General features: G+C 48.5%; 1 protein-coding gene and 1 long non-coding RNA gene across 4 annotated transcripts; one reads left to right on the top strand and one right to left on the bottom strand.

Annotated features, from left to right (window-relative positions):
- Positions 1-2,725: 2,725 nt before the first annotated feature.
- LOC117002126 lies at positions 2,726-6,481 on the bottom strand. Of its 2 annotated transcripts, XR_004419214.1 has the most exons (5): positions 6,402-6,481; positions 5,341-5,701; positions 3,560-3,651; positions 3,269-3,381; positions 2,726-3,104 (listed from the first exon to the last, which is right to left on the bottom strand). It is a non-coding gene; the product is annotated as an uncharacterized LOC117002126 (long non-coding RNA). The 2 variants fall into 2 exon arrangements; XR_004419215.1 differs by lacking the exons at positions 5,341-5,701; positions 6,402-6,481 and adding an exon at positions 4,619-4,708.
- ANP32A (acidic nuclear phosphoprotein 32 family member A) lies at positions 4,959-17,221 on the top strand. 2 transcript variants are annotated; one of them, XM_033070964.2, is made up of 8 exons: positions 4,959-5,164; positions 11,954-12,103; positions 12,218-12,340; positions 13,773-13,971; positions 14,995-15,081; positions 15,931-16,028; positions 16,757-16,817; positions 16,941-17,221. In XM_033070964.2, the coding sequence occupies exons 1-8, from the start codon at positions 5,111-5,113 to the stop codon at positions 17,000-17,002; spliced, it is 834 nt and encodes a 277-aa protein (XP_032926855.1). In that variant the 5' UTR covers positions 4,959-5,110; the 3' UTR covers positions 17,003-17,221. The 2 variants fall into 2 exon arrangements, with proteins under 2 accessions (XP_032926855.1, XP_032926854.1); XM_033070963.2 differs by having other exon boundaries at positions 4,984-5,164; positions 14,983-15,081.
- Positions 17,222-17,503: the final 282 nt, after the last annotated feature.

The raw sequence follows: 17,503 nt of genomic DNA, 5'->3' as shown, positions 1-17,503 counted from the left end.
AATCCAGTTCCCCTATCCCAAATCCAGTTTATTTCCCATCCCAAATCCACCTTATCCCCTATCCCAAATCCAGATTTTTTTTCCTGTCCCAAATCCCTTTTTTCCCCATCCCAAATCCAGCATTTTCCCCCTATCCCAAATCCAGCTTTTTCCCCAAATCCAGCTTTTTTCCCATCCCAAATCCAGCCCTTTTCCCAGGATCTCCACTCGTTTATCCCGGTATTTCTTGGATCCCAAAGGTTTTTCCTGGGATGGAGCCGTTCCCTCCTTTTCCTGCTGCTTTTCCAGCTTTGTGCTATATCCAGTTGCATCCATAGGGGGAAAAAAACCTGGGAATTCTGCTCCAGATGGGAATTCTCCATTCCCATCTTTTCCTTAGATTCTGTGGAATTTCATCCTCCTGAGGAATTCAATTCCTGGTTTTTTTTACAGGAAACTGCCTCCAATTCCCAACTTTCCTTGGATTCCATGGAATTTCTTCATTCTCAGGGATTTAATCTCTTTCCATCCCTGTTTTTTGACTGGAAACATTCTCCATTCCCAAGTTTTCCTCAAATTCCAAAGGATTTGCTCATCTTCATCCTTTCCATCCCTGTTTTTTACAGGAATCCACCTCCAATTCCCAACATTTTCTTGGATTCCATGGAATTTTGTCCTCCTGAGGAATTCAATCCCTGTTTTTTACACGAATCCACCTAAAATTCCCAAGTTTTCCTTGGATTCTGTGGGATTTCCTCACTCTCAGAAATTCCAGGAGTTCTTCCTGAATCTCTGGAAACCCCTCTGGAAGCAGCTCCTGCTCCAGGAAATCCTGGAAAGGAGGGAAACTCAACATTCCCATTTATCCCTGGAAAAAGGTGGGAATAGGCAAAATTCCCAAAAGGAACAACCTGGTGTGGAATTCCTGGAAAAACAGCCAGGAAAAAAAAATTCTGGATCCATCCCAGTGTGCTGGGATTTGAGCAGAATTCCCAAATTTCCTGTTCCATTGGAATTCTCTTGGAGTTTTTAGGAACAGCTCCATCAATCCCACAGATTCTCCTCCTGGAAATTCCTTGGAATTTTGCCATTCCCAGTTTTCCCTTTTCTCAGCTTACTTCCAAAATATTTTTTTTATCCTTCAATTTCCTGGAATTCCCTGGAAGATTTTATCCCTAATTTTTTTTTTCTCTCTGTTGATTTTCCCACAATTTTTCTCAGGAATTTTCCAAGGATCTCAGAAGTTTTTCTCCCCTTTTTTTTTTCTCATCCTCCTCAAGGATTTCTGACAGCAAAAATTCCCAAAAATCCAGGATTTTCCAGCCTTTCCCACATTTAAAGTGATTTAATTCCCAAAGAATTGTGGATTCAACTTCAAATTTATTCCATTTTCCCTAAACTCTAAAGGATTCTCTCAGAATTCCTTGGATTTTTAACTCATTCTCAATTTTTGGGGGATTTTTATCAAATTCTCCCATTGATCCAGACCTATAGAGCAGGAAAATCTTGGAATATTCCAATCATCCCACAAATTTACCCAGGAAGAAGAAAATACATTTAATATTATTTTTTTAATAAATGGGAATAGCATTTTCCAACTAATTTTAGGGAATTCTGGAGCCATCCCAGAAATTTTTCCCTCATTTTTTACCTTCAAATCAGCTTTTCCTCGTGTTTTTAATGGGGATTTTCCCACTTTTTTTCCCTTGGAATGCTACAAAAAAATCCAACTTAAAGGGGTTAAACCACAAATTGGAAATTCCTATGGAATCCCAAGGGTGTTTTCCATGGAATTTGTTTTATCCCAAAGTTTCCTTGTTGGGAATGTTGAGGGTGGGAATTGGGGGAATTTGGGGAATTTTTCCATTCTCAATAAAAAGAAGGAATTCTTTGTGTGGGAAAACAAAGGTACATTGAAGGGATGAACAAACAATTCCCAGGGATTTTCCATGGGAATTCACCCAAGGAATTTGGGGAGAATCCTGGAAAAAAAAGGGAAAAACAAACAAGGAAAAATCCCCCAAATTCCTGTCAAAATCAATCCCATAAATTCAAAATTCCTGATAAAAACAAACGAAGAAAAATCCTAGAAATTGAGAATTCCTGGTAAAATAAACAAGGAAAAAAACCAGGAATTCTGTTTAAAATTCCTGGTAAAATCCAATCACATAAATTCAAAATTACTGGAAAAACAAACAAGAAAAATTCCACAAATTCCATTAAAAATTCCCCTTAAAAACAAATCTCCAGAATCCCAAAATTCCTGGTAAAAACCAACCCCACAAACTGAAAATTCCTGATGAAAATAAACAAGGAAAAAAATCCCAGGAGTTCCATTAAAAATTTAGGGGAAAAACCAATTCCATAAATTCAAAATTCCTGGTAAAAGAAACAAGGAAAAAAAAAAACCAGAAATTGGAAATTCCTGGTAAAAATAAACAAAGAAAAAAACTCCACAAATTCCTGTTAAAAATTAACAGGGAAAAATTCCCTAAATTCAAAATTCCTGGTAAAAATAAACAAGGAAAAATCCCACTAATTCCATTAAAAATTCCTGTTGAAAACAAGGAAAAAACATCTTAAACCAATCCCATCAATTCCAAATTCCTGATAAAAACAAAGCAGGGAAATTCCCAACAATTCCCATTAAAAACCAATCCCATAAATTCAAAATTCCTAGAAAAACAAACCAGGAAAAAACCCCAGGAACTAAAAACCACAGAAGGAAAGTTGTACCCTGGAAAAATATCCTTTTAAATTTATTCCCAAAATCACAATTCCCATTATTATTTTTTTTTTAATTCCCAACCTCTTGGAATACAAACAATGGCAGGAGTAGCTTTAAACACGGAATTTTGGCTCAGAACTGGGAATAAATTCCCTGAATAATGAAACAAAAAATTTTCTGCACCTTCAAACAATCAAAATCCACATTTTTCTTTGGAAAAAAAACACAGGAAAAAGCAGCTCTGGATTCCCAGAAATTCCTTTTAAATCCCAGCTTGTCCCAGGAATATTTTTTTGAAGGAGAAAAGTTCTTTTCCAGAGGTTTCCAGCAGCACCAGGAGCACAAATTCCATGAAAAATTCCCGAAGATTCAGCCCAGGAGTCACCTCTGGACACATCTGGAAAGGAGAAACCAAACAGAGCTCAAATCCAATTCCACCTCATTCCCAAATCCCAAACATTTCGAAAAATTTGGAACATTAATTCCAATCAAGGATTTCTCAGCCAACCCCAAAATTCCATCCCAAAAATCCAAACATTTTCCTAAAATTGGAATTTTTACCTGGTGTTAGATCCAGCTTTCCTGTCCCATTCCCAATGGAATTCCTGCTGTTTTCATCCACATTCCTGGAATTTTTCCATGCTCACAGCGGAGACTTTTATCTCCATCCTACCCTGTAAAACATATGGATAAAATCAACTTTTCCAAGGATTTTTCCAAGGATTTTTCAGCATTCCCCAGACCCTTTCCAACAGCTCTTTGGGATTCTCCAGCCCTGTGTTTTCCAGGAAAAGCTGGCCAAGTCCAGGGAAGATAAACAGGAATGTCACAAGCAATAAAATCACTTTTTACCTGAGTTCTGCTCCAGCTGATGGGAAGAGTTTGAAATCCCAAAATCCTTGGAAAAGATCAGCTCTTGAGCTTGGATCCTCATCCAACAGCACCTGGAAAAGAATCCAGGAGCAGGGAATGGTTTGGCACGGGATCATTCCCATTATCCCTGGACACTCCAGGGATGGAGCCCTGGGAATTCCAGCCCAGGCAGGAATTCCTTGCCAAGATCCCACCCCAGTCCTGTCCCTCCATCCCTAATCCCAATCCCTCTCCAGTTCTCCTGGAGCTCCTACAGGCCCTGGAAAAGGCTCTGAGGATTCCTTGGATCCTTTCCTTCTCCAGCATTCCCAGCCTGGCTCCATCCCCATTCTGCTGCTCCTGGAGTATCCCATTTTCCTTCAGAATTCCTGGGATTCACCTTGGAAAGGACCAATCCCAACACCTCCCCCTGTCCCAGGCTGCTCCAAAGTGGCCTCGGACATTCCAGGGATGGAGCAGCCCCAGCTTCTCTGGGAATTCCAGAAACTCCTCACACCCCACCTCACCCTGCTCTCTTCCAGCCTGAATCCATCCCCCTTGTCGTGGCATTCCAAGGAAAAAAAAAATAAAAATCCCCTCCCATCTTCCCTGGATCCCCGTCCTTGGCCTTGCCCCACCTCAGCACGGCCAGGCCCTGCCGCCCTCAGGGCCCTTCCCGGGAGGATCCTCCCGCCTTTCCTTTTTCCTTTCCTTCTTCCTTTCCCCTCCGGACCCCTCCGAGGGCGGCCCGGCCGCTCCCCCTGCCCTCAGCGCCGCCCTCGCCCCGCCGGGCCCATTCCCGGTATTCCCGGGAGCCATTCCCGGTATTCCCGGGGCCGGGCAGCGCCTCCCACCCTCCGCTTCCCCTCCGGAGCCGCTCCCGGCCCGCCCCGGCGGCTCCGGCCGCGGGGACCCCTCCGAGGGCGGCCCGGCCGCTCTCCCTCCCCTCAGCGCCGCCGCCGCCCCTCCCTCCATTCCCCGCTCGCTCCGCCCGCCGCCCGCCCCCCGCCGCCGGGGCCCGCGCCATTGCCCGCGCCATTGCCGTGCCTCGCTCCGCACCTTTCCCTCCCTCCTGGCTGCGCGCCCCTGCTCGGGCGGCTCCGGTTTGGCCGCCGCTCCCCGACCCGACGCCTCCCCCAGGCTCGGGCGGGCCGCGGGCGCAGCGCGCACCGTGCCCGGCGCGGCGGAGCCGCGGCCGCTCCGTCCCCATCAGGCGGCAGCGCGGAATGAGCCTGGGCTCGGCGCCGGGCTGTCCCCCTGCCCGGCACAGCCGCTCCCCCATTGGCTTCCGCCGCGCCTCGCGCCGCTGATTGGCTGAGACGCGGCAGCGCGGCGCTGTGATTGGGCGATGGCGCTGTCAATCCCGGCGGAGCCCCCGGAGCGCCCGCCCCCGCGGTTATCAGGTTAGTGCGCGCCGCGGTGCTGCGCTCGGGCTTCCGAGCGGCGCTGGGCGAGCCCGAGTCCCTCCGCGCCCCGCGATCGGGGGGCTCTGCACGGGGTCACTGCGCCAGCCGAGCCGCGCACCCTCCGCGCCCGCCGCCAGCCACGGACATGGACATGAAGAAAAGGATCCACTTAGAGCTGCGGAACAGGACGCCCTCAGATGTAAGCAATGCAATGCCCAAAAAAAAAAAAAAAAAAAAAAAATTAATGCTAATAACGCTAATGATGAGAATAATAAAAAGGCATCCCACGGTTAAATTTTTTTTTTTTTTTTTTTTTTTGGCGGGGTGGAGCGTGCCAGGTGTTGGCGGGGCCGCTGCTGCCCTTGAGGTGCCTACCTGTGTGTGTGGGGGGCTGTGCCCCCCGCTTTGGGCGCTCCGGGGACGTTCGGGGGCTCCCCGGGGCTGCTCCTGCCCGTGCCGGGCTGCGATGCCTCGGAGAGGGGCTGGCCGTGCATTAAATAAAAAATAAGTTGCTCGCTGCTCTCTCTCTCGGCGTGTTTAGTTGGCAAATATTTGTGCAGGGTGCTGGGCTAGGGAGAGGCAGGCAGGGACTGCGAGTGAGTTGCGAATGGTTTAGTTTAAAGTGCGTCTTCATTTCTTTGCAGTGATCAGGCAGGAGAGACTGGGGAGCCATATTTGTAACTTTGTAGTCCTCATGAACGCGCCCTTTCTCTCTCTCTCTCCCTCTCTCCAGATGCTGAGAAGATAAAAGGAAAGAATTTTGAAACCGACGCTTAGCGTTGGTTGGGTTTGGTTTGGTTTTTTTTTTTCCCTGTTGTTGTTGTTGTTTTTTTATTATTATTATTATTTTTTTATTTTGCGGGCGATGGGGCATCGCCGCCGGTAGCGCGAGCGTTGAATAATAATCCTAATAATCATAAGAATAATAAAAAATAATATTGGAAGAAATCAACGCACTCTCCACCCCCTCCATCCCCACACACGCACAAAAAGGCTGGATGTGTGTGCGTGTTTTTCCTTCTTCCCCCTTTTCCCCCCCTTCCTTCCCCCGGGGCCGGACTTCAGGTTGTTGTTCCGCGTCTGGCGGAATAAACGGGGGACGGCGAAAAACTTTGGCAGGACAAAAAAAAAAAAAAAAAAAAAAAGAAAAAAAAACCAGAACCCCAACTAAACCCCTAAACAAGCAAGAAAATAACGAAGGGGAGGGTGGGGAAAAAAAGCGAAAAATAGGAAAAACCACCCCGAAAAAGAGTGGGCGGGAGGTGGCCGGGGGCAGGCGGGGCGCGAACCCGCGGCGGGGAAGCCCCTTCCCCTCATCCCCCCCCGCCCCGCCGGGCCCTCAGCGCTGCCCGGGGAGGCTTCACCGAGCCCCGGCCCCGCCGCGTGCCCCGAGCCGCCGCGGGCTGCGGGAAGGGGAGAGCGGGCGGCGAACGTACCTCAGCGGGCAGCGCGGCGGGACGCGGCGGCCGAACCGAGCGCGGTGTGCTCCGGGGAAAGGGAGAGGCGGGGGGGCGGGTGGGGGGGGGACAAAGGCGGGTGCGGAGCGGCGGAAGCTGCGCTTTAAAGTTTAAAAACTCCTGGGCGAGCAGGAGGAGGAAGAGGAGGACGGCGAAAGGGAGGAGGAGGAAGGGGGGCACTCAGCGGCCAACAGCCGCCATGGCCGGGGGGCTCCGTGAGGCGAGCGGGGCAGCGCCGCAGCGCAAGTAGGACGCGGCGCCATGTTCTGTGCTGCCCCCCCCTCCCCGCCTTCCCCTCACGGCCGCCGCCTCCTCCTCCTCCTCCTCCTCCCGCCGCCGCCTCGGCCGCGGGCGGCCCCGCGGGGCCGTGAGGGAGCCCCGCTGGCGCCGGGGCTGAGGCGCTGCGGAGGTTGCGGCGGAGCCCTCCCGACATGACGGGCAGCGCTGCCATTTTGTCGCCGGCCGCGGGGCGGGAGGAAGATTCGTCAGGGCCGCGTTGGGGTTAAAAAATATAAAATTTTAAAAAAATGTTTTTAGAAATCGGCTTTTTGTGAGTTTTCAGGGAGGGGCGAAGGGGGCCGGGGGAGCACCGCGGTTTCCCCCGGGTGAGGAGCGCGGAATCCGCCTCCTTCCTGGGCAGGGCCCTGTGGGGAGGCAGCCTTGGGCTTGGGAAGTGTTTTCCTCTTTTCCATCCTATTTTTTCCTAATTTTCCCCTGATTTTTTTTTCATTATCTTTTCACGATTTTTTAAAATAGTTTTCTATTTTTGCTCGGTTTTGCCCCCATTTCGCCTCACCGCCCTCATCGCTGGAGGTTTCTTCCTCATTTTAAACTCTCTTTAAAAACAGCCTCCGAAAGGGATAAACTCAATTTTCCCCCTCTTTTCCATGCTTGGGTTTTGTGCTGTTTCCGCTCACTTTTGCCTCACGCCAAAAAAAGTTGGGAAAACTCGGAGCTGGAGGGAGTTCCCTGCTCCTGAGGGCTGGGAATGGGCAGCAGGGAGCTGGAAAATCGGGATAATTTCCTTCCACTGCTTGGTTTTTCCTTGGAATTTTCAGGGAATTCGGTGCCTTGACCCCCCCCAAAGTGCTCTAAATCCCGATTTCCCCGTGGTTTTTTTATGCAAAGAGCTGGAAATTCCACTTGGGAATGTTGTTGTGTTCGGAGCTGTGTGCACGTGTTTTTTAGGGAATGAAGTTCGTGGGATGGATTTTGTTCCTTTAAAATATTAAAGGAAAATCCTGCTAATTCCACCCCCTGGAATTGGGATTTGGTAGGAAGATTGATGCCAAAGTCATTTATTCCTGGATTTCAGGAAGTTTTGGGTGAGCAGGATGAGTTTGGGAATTGTTTCCTTTACTTTTGAGTGTTTGTCTGTATTATTCCCCAATTTTATGTGGAATATCAAGAAATCCTGGGAAAGCCCCCTGAGTTTTGGGAGTTTCCTTAAATTCTGTGCTGCTTTTTGATTTAATTTCTCCTGAAATCAGAATTAAATCCTTGGATGTGGATGGGGTTTTGTGCTTTTTCCTCAGCTTCTTTGGGATATTTTCCACCTGCATCTCCTATTTTTTTTTTCATGGAATTCTGGGCTTTTCCATTGGATAATCCCAGAAAGTCACATCCTGATTAATAAAGCATCCTAAAAATATCCTCAGGTGGATTCTGTGGAGAAATTCCTTCCTCAATCTCATTTCTGTAGTTCAACTTTTTAATTTTCCCCTTTATTTTTATATTAATTCAGCATCAGGAAAAATGTGGATGTTAGAGTTGGAAAATTGGGAATTTTTGCATGTTCTGGCCAGTTTTCCTTCCAGATATTCCCACTTTTTATCCTGTTAAATTTACAAATGACAGCAAAATGATGATTTTATTTCTCTCATTAATATAATTTCAGTTCTAATTAATTAATTGCTGTTAATTTCCTTCAGGAAGTGTTCACCTGGGCAGGTTTTGGCATTTTCCTGCTCATTCCCATCGGAAAACCCGGAGGAAAATCCAAATATTGGGAAGCAGGGGTGGGTGAGGGGTTAAAATTGGGCTGAAAATTTGATTTAATGTGGGAAAAAAATTCTTTGATCAGCCCCAAATTCCATCAGAACCATTGGAATTTCCAAAAAAACAAGGGAAATCTCAGGACCAACAGAATAGAGAAAAAATGGAAAAATGCGAGAAACAACTGAGAGAAAAAAAATATTTTTACTTTTAAAGGGAACTTTGCACAGAATTTTCCTTCTGGAATTGAAATTTCCAGGGGGAAAAAAAGAACCAGGCATGAGAATATTGGGAATTTTAAAGCCAGGATGGGGAGGAATGAAAGTCAAAGTTTGATCCCTGATGGAATCCCCATGGATTGGAGGGAAGGAGAGACTTTGGCTTTTTTCCTGGGGAAAAAAAAAAGGAAGATGAGGAAGGAATTTCAGCAAGATTCCAAGGAATTGGAAAGGTGGGAAGGTGGGACATCAGCAGGGATTTTTTCATGGAAGAGGTGGATAAACATTGGAAAGGGCAGTGCTTGTGAAATTCCCATCCCTGGAAGTGTCCAAGGAATTCCTGGATGTGACACTCGGAGCTCTGGGATCAGGCACAGCTTGGATTCAGTCCTGGATGTCTTTTCCAACCTCAGTGATCCCGGAATGTTGGAAGTTTCAATTCTTGGGGGGATTTTCCAAGGAAGTTGCAGCAGAGGTGGAATTCCAATTGGAATTTTGGGAAAGCCTGGATGAGTTTGGAGTCCGGTTGCAGCTTCCTGGGATGGGAATTTGGTGTTCCCAGGAAAGATTTAATCCTGGAAAGGTTGGATGGATGCCTGCATTCCATTAATTTTTCCAAGTGTTTTCCAAGGCTTCTCTGATTCCAGGTTGGAATTCCAGCTGGATGAGCTGGTGTGAAGGAGGCGGGAATGGAGCGTGTTCCCAAGGTTCCTGGGTTTCCTCAGGAATCTTGGATTCCTGGGAACTGCTGAAGGGAACAGGATTGCTTGGATAGGGGGAATTCCCATAAATTGGAGCTTGGAGAAATCCTAGAAAATTCCCAGGAAGCCCCGGCAGCCACGGTGTCGCTTTATCCATGCCGATGGAATTCTGATCCCGATCCCAGTATCCCTGTTTTTCCCACCCAGTCCCTTCCCTGCCTCTGCTGTGGGATTCTCAGGGCTGGATGATTCCCAGGATTTCCATGGAATTTGGCTGCTGGATTTTTTTGGGATTCTCTTCCCAGCACATTCCCAGCCAGGAGATGCTCGTGGATGACTCAATATTGAAAATCAATTTATCCCATCTCGGATATTCCCAGTGGGAATTTGGTATTCCCAGGAAAGGTTTAACCTGGAAAAGTGGTGGGGTTGGATTGGTGGGTGGGTGCCTTAGTGGTGTTTTCCAAGGATTCTCTGATTCCAGTTGGGAATTCCATTGGGATGAGCTGGTGTGAAAGAGTGTATTCCCAAGGATCCTGGGTTTCTTCAGGAATCAATTTATCCCATTTTGGATATTCCCAAAAAACCTCTGGAGGGCTCTATCCATATCCCAAATCCCGTGGGGTTTGGGGAAGGAATTCCATCCACTGCTTATCCCAGGGCAGGAAAAGGATGGAAAACTCTGGGAATTCTGCTCCAGGTCAGCCCCTCATTCCTGAGCAGCAGCAGCAGGTGAGGATCCCCTGGAATGGGAATCCCATGGAATGGGAATCCCCAGTGGCCAGGGGCCATGGCACCTGCTGCCCTCCCTGCCCTGGGCAGAATTCCAAGGGCTCTGGAAAAAAACCTGGAAGAGCTCTGGAGCTGTGGCCAAGCAGACCCAGAGCAGCTGCTGGGGGATATTCCATGGAATCCTTCCCTGTTTTCCACGGGGAATGGGATCCCTCGGAGCTGCTGTGGGGTTGGATCACGGAGAGCTCGGAATTGCAGCTGGAATTTAATTAATTAATTATTTTAATTAGGTCCTTGGGGATTTTGGGATGATCTTGGAGCAGGGATTGGCTCATTGGAGTTGCTCTGGTAATCCCAGGATTGAGAAGGAAACTCATCCAAGCTTTTGTTGGTCCCATTCCATGTGGGATTAGAATGAGAAATTCAGGGAATTTCTCGCCTCCGGTCGGAATTTTGGGGGAGACAAATCCTTGGAAAAGTTCCCTGTTAGAAATGCTGTGGGGAGCCTCTCCCAAAGCTTCTCCTTGAAATCCTGAGATTTTTATGGAGAGGGAGTGTGTGCCATGGAAGGCAGAGAGCTGTGGGATGTTGGGAAAAAAATCCCACAAATCCACTTCCTCTTCTTTTGGCACACCTGGATTTCCTTGGGCATTCTGAGCACGTGGAGCCATCCTGGAATTTTGTTTGGAATGCTGCTGTTTCCAGGGATTCAGGGAGTCACCAGCAACATGATGCTGCTCTTGGGAAGGGTTGGGAATGTGCTCTGCTCTTCCCAAACTGTTTCTGAACTCATCCAAGCTTTCTTGGATTCCAGGAGCTTTCTCCATGGATTTGTTGGATTTGTGCCTTGGCTCAGTGCTGGAAACAGGGAATGTGCCCTTTTGTGCACCAAAATCCCTAAAAAGCAGGGAGGAAAAAACCTTCCCTAAAAAATCCCATGGAGAGGTTGGAATGGGATGATCCTTAAAGTCCCTTCCAACCCCAGGCATTCCAAGATTTTAAAAAAATGCAAATTAAAAGGGGGGAAAAAAGGCAGTTGTGTCGTTGGCCTTGGTGCTAAAGGTTTTTCCTTGGTATCCAAGATTATTTCCAGCTCTTCCTTAAATCCCTACTCTGCACCTGAGGGAATTTCTGCCTGATCCACTGGTTTTGTGTCCAATTCCCTATTTTCCGGGGATATCCCTGGATCAGGGCTGTGCTGTTTGTCCCTCACTGTGATGAGCTCCTTCCCTCCATTCCCAAAATTCCTAGGAGGAATTCCCAAATCCCTCTGAGGCAAGCCCCACCTGGAGTTTCCTGGTGTGGATCCCAAGCTCTCCTTGGGATGAGATAAAGGAACAGGACACAGATAAGGAGGATTCGCCTCCATTGCAATTTTCCCTCTTTTTTTTTGGCAGGAATTCTGGGTTTGTGTGGAGATCATGAGGGAAAAAACTCTATATTTATCCCAAACTGATCCTCCTGATAATTAAACACTGTTGAAGGAATATTTTCCACATATTTTCCACCTAAATTACAACCCAAGGAGTAATTTGGGAATTTATTTTGGGAATTTTGGGGGCTTTTCCCCTCTCACATGAGGGGAAAAAAACCTCTTTATCCCCAAATGCATCCTATGGAGAATCCTGATAATTTAACAGCATTGAGGGAAAACATCCATGAATTTTCCTTATTTTTGGGGTGTTTTCTGTCTGAATTTCACCCAATGTGAAGTTTGGGAATTTATTTTGGGAATTTTTTTATTTTTTTTGTGTGGGATCAGGAGCACTGCCTCAAATTTGGCTTTCCTCTCAACACAACCCCAAACTCCTGAGTTTCTCTGCTGGAAACCTCCCGATTTTCCCTGGAATTCCTCACGTTCTCCCCTGATTCCTTCCCTGTGCAGGTGAAAGAGCTCGTTCTGGACAACTGCAGGTCGTACGAAGGGAAAATCGAGGGCCTCACGGATGAGTTCGAGGAGCTGGAATTCCTCAGCACAATCAACGTCGGCTTAACCTCAGTTGCAAACTTACCAAAGTTAAACAAACTTAAGAAGGTAAATCCCGCTCCCCTGAGCCAAACCTCTCTTTTTCTCCCTTCTCCACCTGTGGAAAAGCAGCTGGGATGGGATCAGGGGGGATTTTTGAGGGATTTTTTTGGGCCTTTGCAGCTCGAGCTGAGCGACAACAGAATCTCAGGAGGCCTGGAAGTGTTGGCAGAGAAGTGTCCGAACCTCACGCACCTAAACCTAAGCGGCAACAAAATTAAAGATCTCGGGACAATAGAACCTCTGGTGAGTCGGGATTGCTCCCAGGAATGGGATCCATCCCTTTCCAAACCCTTGGAATTCCTTCCTCTATCCCAGCTTGCTCCAAGCCCAGCATTGGGCACTTCCAGGGAGTGTAACTCCTGGGATCTGTGCCAGATGCTTGCTTCCCAAAATCCCAGTTATTGCTGCACCCCAAATCCTGGGGAGTTTTTGCTTCAAGGAATGGGATTAATCCCATTCCAAACCCTTGGAATTCCTTCCTCTATCCCAGCTTGCTCCAAGCCCAGCCTTGGGCACTTCCAGGGAATCTCATTCCTGGAATTTGTGCCAGATCCTTCCTTCCCAAAATCCCAGTTACTCCTGTTCCCTGCATCCCAAATCCTGGGGAGTTTTTGCTCCAAGGAGTGGGATTTATCCCGTTCCAAACCCTTGGAATTCCTTCCTTTATCTCAGTTTTCTCCAAGCCCGGCCTTGGGCACTTCAGGGAATGTCACTCCTGGGATCTGTGCCAGAGCTTTCCCCCCTCCTTCCTTCCCAAAATCCATTCCCGGGATCCGGGCTGCATCCCAAATCCCGGTCCCTGTTCCCGGTGAGCCGCTGCTTCCCTCTAGTGGCTGCCGGGCCGGGCTCCCCAATTCCCGGCGGGAATCGCCGCAGCTTCCCAGGATTCCGCGGGCTCTGGATCCGTCCTCGGGCACAGGAATTCCCATTAAAATCCTTCCAGGAGCGGCTCCTTCCCGGATCTCCTTTCCTGCAGCACACGGAGAAGGCAGAGCTATTAAACTCATGGAAGAAGTCTGGAAGTGCTCCCAGCTCTCCCAGCTTTCCAATTTCCAGGCCTTTTTCCTGAGTGGATATTCCCTAATAATTGATATTTTTTATCCATGGATAAGCCTTGATACAAATACTCAATTCCTTTGGATTTTATTTTTAGGATTTCCGAGTTCTGTGGGTAGTGCAGACTTCTTCCCAAAAAAAATTCCCCAAAACCTCAAGAACTAAATTCCTATTCCAATTCCATGCATTTTTTTCATTTTCATAATCTAAGGAAAAATAATTCCATTTTTTAAACCTCTCTTAGCCAAGTTCTTGTGTCCAAATGCTCCATTCCAGCTTCCATCAGCAGGAATTCTTTGGGATCATTCCCTTAAGTTATTCCTTTGGATTTGGGAGCTGCAGGACTCCAGGGAGAGCCTTTCCCTTCCCAAATCCTGAATGAAATTGGGATTTTCCAAGCAGTTATTCCTGGATTAGGGGTGGAAATTCCAGAGGCAGCTGATTTGGAAGGGGGGAGGAGTTGGTTTATTCCAAGGTCAGACAATTTGGGATATTTTTTATGGAGATTCCCTATTTTTTTCCTCCATGCCTGCCATTTTGAGCACATTCCCTGTGGAATCCTTGCCTTTGGAGGGAACTCCTGCGCCAGCAAACCTTCCAAATTCCTTTGTTTTCCCAGAAAAAGTTGGAAAACCTGAAGAGCTTAGACCTGTTCAACTGTGAGGTGACCAACTTGAACGATTACAGAGAAAACGTGTTCAAGCTGCTGCCGCAGCTGACGTACCTGGACGGGTACGACCGGGATGACAAGGAGGCACCGGACTCCGACGCCGAGGGATACGTGGAGGGGCTGGATGACGAGGAGGAGGATGAGGATGGTGAGGGAATGAGGGAAGGGATGAGGGAATGAGGGGAGGGATGAGGGGATTAGGGGGTGAGGGAATGACAGGAGGGAATGAGGGAATTAGGGGATGACAGAATGAAGGGATGGGATGAGGGAATTAGGGGATGACAGAATGAAGGGATGGGATGAGGGAATTAGGGGATGAGGGAATGAAGGGATGGGATGAGGGAATTAAGGGATGAGGGAATGAAGGGATGGAATGAGAGAATTAGGGGATGAGGGAATGAAGGGATGGAATGAGGGAATTAGGGGATGAGGGAATGACAGGATGGAATGAGGGGAGGGATGAAGGGAGGGATGAGGAGATGAGGGAATTAGGGGATGAGGGAATAAAGGGATGGAATGAGGGAATTAGGGAATGAAGAAATGAAGGGATGGAATTAGGGGATGAGGAAATGACAGGATGGAATGAGGGAAGGGATGAGGGGATGGAATGACTGAATCAGGGAAAGGGATGAGGGAATGAGGATAAGGACCTGAGGGAATGAGGGGAAGGGATGAGGGGAGGAATGAGGGAATGAGAAAAAGGACCTGAGGGAATGAGGGGAAGGACCTAGGTGTCCCAAAAAAATGGTGGGAGAAAGACCTGGATGTCATGAAGGAATTGAGGGAAAGGACCTGTGGGAATGAGGGGAGAGGATCCTGGTATTCCAAAGTAATGAGGGAAAGAACCTCAGGGGAAAGGTGAAGGAAAGGAGCGAGGGAGTGAGGGAAAGGAAACTGAGGGAGTGAGGGAAAGGAAATTGAGGGAGTGAGGGAAAGGAAACTGAGGGAATTGGGGGAAGGAAATCGAGGGAATTGGCGGAAGGACTTGAGGGAATGAGGGGAAGGACTGTGGTATCCCAAAAAAATGGTGGGAGAAGGACCTGGGTGGCTGAGGGAATGAGGGAAAAGACCTGAGGGACTCAGGGAAAGGAATGAGGGGAAGGACCTGAGGGAATGGGGGGAAGGAGCTGGGCATGGCCTGAAGGAGCAACTTGCTCAGCTTTATCCCTAGTGAAAGACCGGGATGACAAGGAAGCGCCGGATTCCGACGCCGAGGGATACGTGGAGGGGCTGGATGACGAGGAGGAGGATGAGGACGGTACGTGGGGTGTGCTCCATGGAATCCCTGCATCCTGAGGGAATGAGGGGAGGAGGAGGAGGTGGCAGGGCCTGGAAAATCCCATTGCTCCCTCTGGGAATGGAGGGGTGGGATCAGGAAGGGACTGAAGGAATTACGGGAGCAGGGATGAATGTGGATAAGAAGGAATGTCCTGGAATTGTGGAAATCCTCATGGAAAAGGGTGTGGGGAAAAAAACAGGAATGAGGGAGTTACTCCTTGAGGGAAGTGCATGGAAAATACTAGGAAGCTCCAGTTAATTCCCAACTCTGAGGAAGGAACAGCCTGGAGTTCCAGGGAATGCCAGTGCTGTAGGCACCACCTTTCCCTGGCTGCCCCCGGAGCCATCCCAGGATGAGGATCCGGCTGATCCCAGGGAATTTGCTGGATTCCCCCATCCCAGCAGCACAGCAGAAGCAGAAAAGCTGGATGTGCACTTTTCCCAGGAATGCTGAGTGGGAACTCTGGGAAGGTTCCCAAAAGCTCCCAAACACGTGGAAAGCACTCCAGGGGCTCGGCACTTCCCAGGAATGGTTGGATTTAGGCTCTTTCCTTTTGGGAATCGCCCCCAAGGCTGGAATTTTGTGTCCATGGGAAGGAGGCTCCTGATGGATGATGGGAAAATTCTGCTCCATCCATTCCTGGAAAAGCTGGGATTCCCCAGCTCCCAAATCCTTGGGAATAGTGGGAAGTGGAGCAGCTGAAGTGACTCCAACCCTGCATTCCAGTGCTATCCCAAAGGAATTCTCTGCTCAGATTCCCAGATTTTGGGTGGAATTATTAAAAAAAAAAAACAACCTTCACTTTTCCCATGGATTTTGTTTTTCCAGAGGAGGAATACGACGACGACGCTCAGGTAGTGGAGGATGAGGAGGACGAGGAGGAGGAGGAGGAAGGGGAGGAGGAGGATGTGAGCGGAGAGGAGGAGGTGAGCCTTGGAATTCCACCTCGGGAATCTCCGGGATCCGGCTGGGAAGGGCTGGGCAGGAAATCCAGGATTTGAGGAATTCCAGGATTCGTTTTCTGCTGGGGCGGATGAAGTCTGGCATGGGAGGATGGGATTGGAGGGGAAAAATGGGATTGGAAGGGATAATGGGATTGGAGGAAAAATGGGATTATAGGGGGGGAAATGGGATTGGAGGAAAAATTGGATTATGAGGGGAAAAATGGGATTTGAGGGGAAAAAGGGATGGGAAAGGGCAAAGTGGGATGGGAGGAAGGAAAATGGCATTGAGGAAGGAAAACTGGGATATTATGGGGGGAAAATGGAATTGGAAGAGGGAATGTGGAATTCTAGGAATTTGTTTTCCCATTCCTCCAGCCCTAAATCCTCTCCTGCCCCTCTGGAATGTTCCTGAGCCTCCTCAGTCCTGCTTGGAGGCTCTGGATCAATCCAGCTTTTCCTCTCCCATAAATCCCAATCCAGTTTTCCTAAACTCGGGGATGGCACATTCCCACATTCCCAGGGATTGATTCCCTGGGATTTCAGTGCCAGCTCCTGCTATTCCATAAAAACTGGGGATACTGAGGATACTGGGAAGTGGCTCCTTGCTGAGGAGTCACATTCCAAGGACTTTCCCTCCTTGGAAAACGGGATCTTGGGAAAGCTCCTGGGCTGATCCCAGGTTTTCATCCCGGTTTTTCCCGGAATTCCAGGAGGATGAGGAAGGCTACAACGACGGCGAGGTGGACGACGAGGAGGACGAGGAGGAGCCTGGTACGGAACCAATCCCACTTTTCCTAAGGAAAAAACCACCTCAGTTCCATGGAGAATGGAATTCCTGGGAAAGCAGGAATGTGGCTCCTGGAATAACGGGAATTCTTTCTGTTTTTTCTCCAGAGGAAGAACAGGGCCAGAAGAGGAAACGAGAGCCTGAGGATGAGGGGGATGAGGACGACTGAGCAGCTTTTCCCTGGAAAAAATTCCCTCTTGTGATTTGACTGTTTTTATCCCGGAATTCCCCCTTTTCCCACTCCCAACCCTTTGGATTTCCTTTTCTTTTCCTTTTTTTTTTTTTGGTTTTTTTTTTTTTGGTTTTTTTTTCCGGATTGTAACGTTGCTGTGGGAACCGAGCGGGAGCAGCGAGGGTGGGAAGGGAATAAAATCCTATTTTTACTGCCGCTCCTCCTCCGATTCTTTGGGAATTTTTTCCTTGGATCCTTTTCCTTGAATCCCTGGAGAACTGCGAGAGTTGAGTAGGAGCCGAGTTGGGAATTCTTGGAGCAGAGCTTGGACATCTTGGAAGCAAAACAAGGAGAAAACAGAGTTGAAATCCATGGATGAGCCAGGATTTTCCCACCTCTGCCATTCCCAAATCCACGTTTTTTTTGGGAATGGCAGCCAGGCCTCCTCCCTGGGGTGGCAGTGGTGCCTTGCTCCGTGGGTTGTTGTTTTTTTTTTTT

This window comes from Catharus ustulatus, chromosome 12 (genome assembly GCF_009819885.2).
Source record: "Catharus ustulatus isolate bCatUst1 chromosome 12, bCatUst1.pri.v2, whole genome shotgun sequence".
NCBI classification, from domain to species: Eukaryota; Metazoa; Chordata; class Aves; order Passeriformes; family Turdidae; genus Catharus; species Catharus ustulatus.
This window is presented reverse-complemented; position numbering and strand designations above follow the sequence as displayed.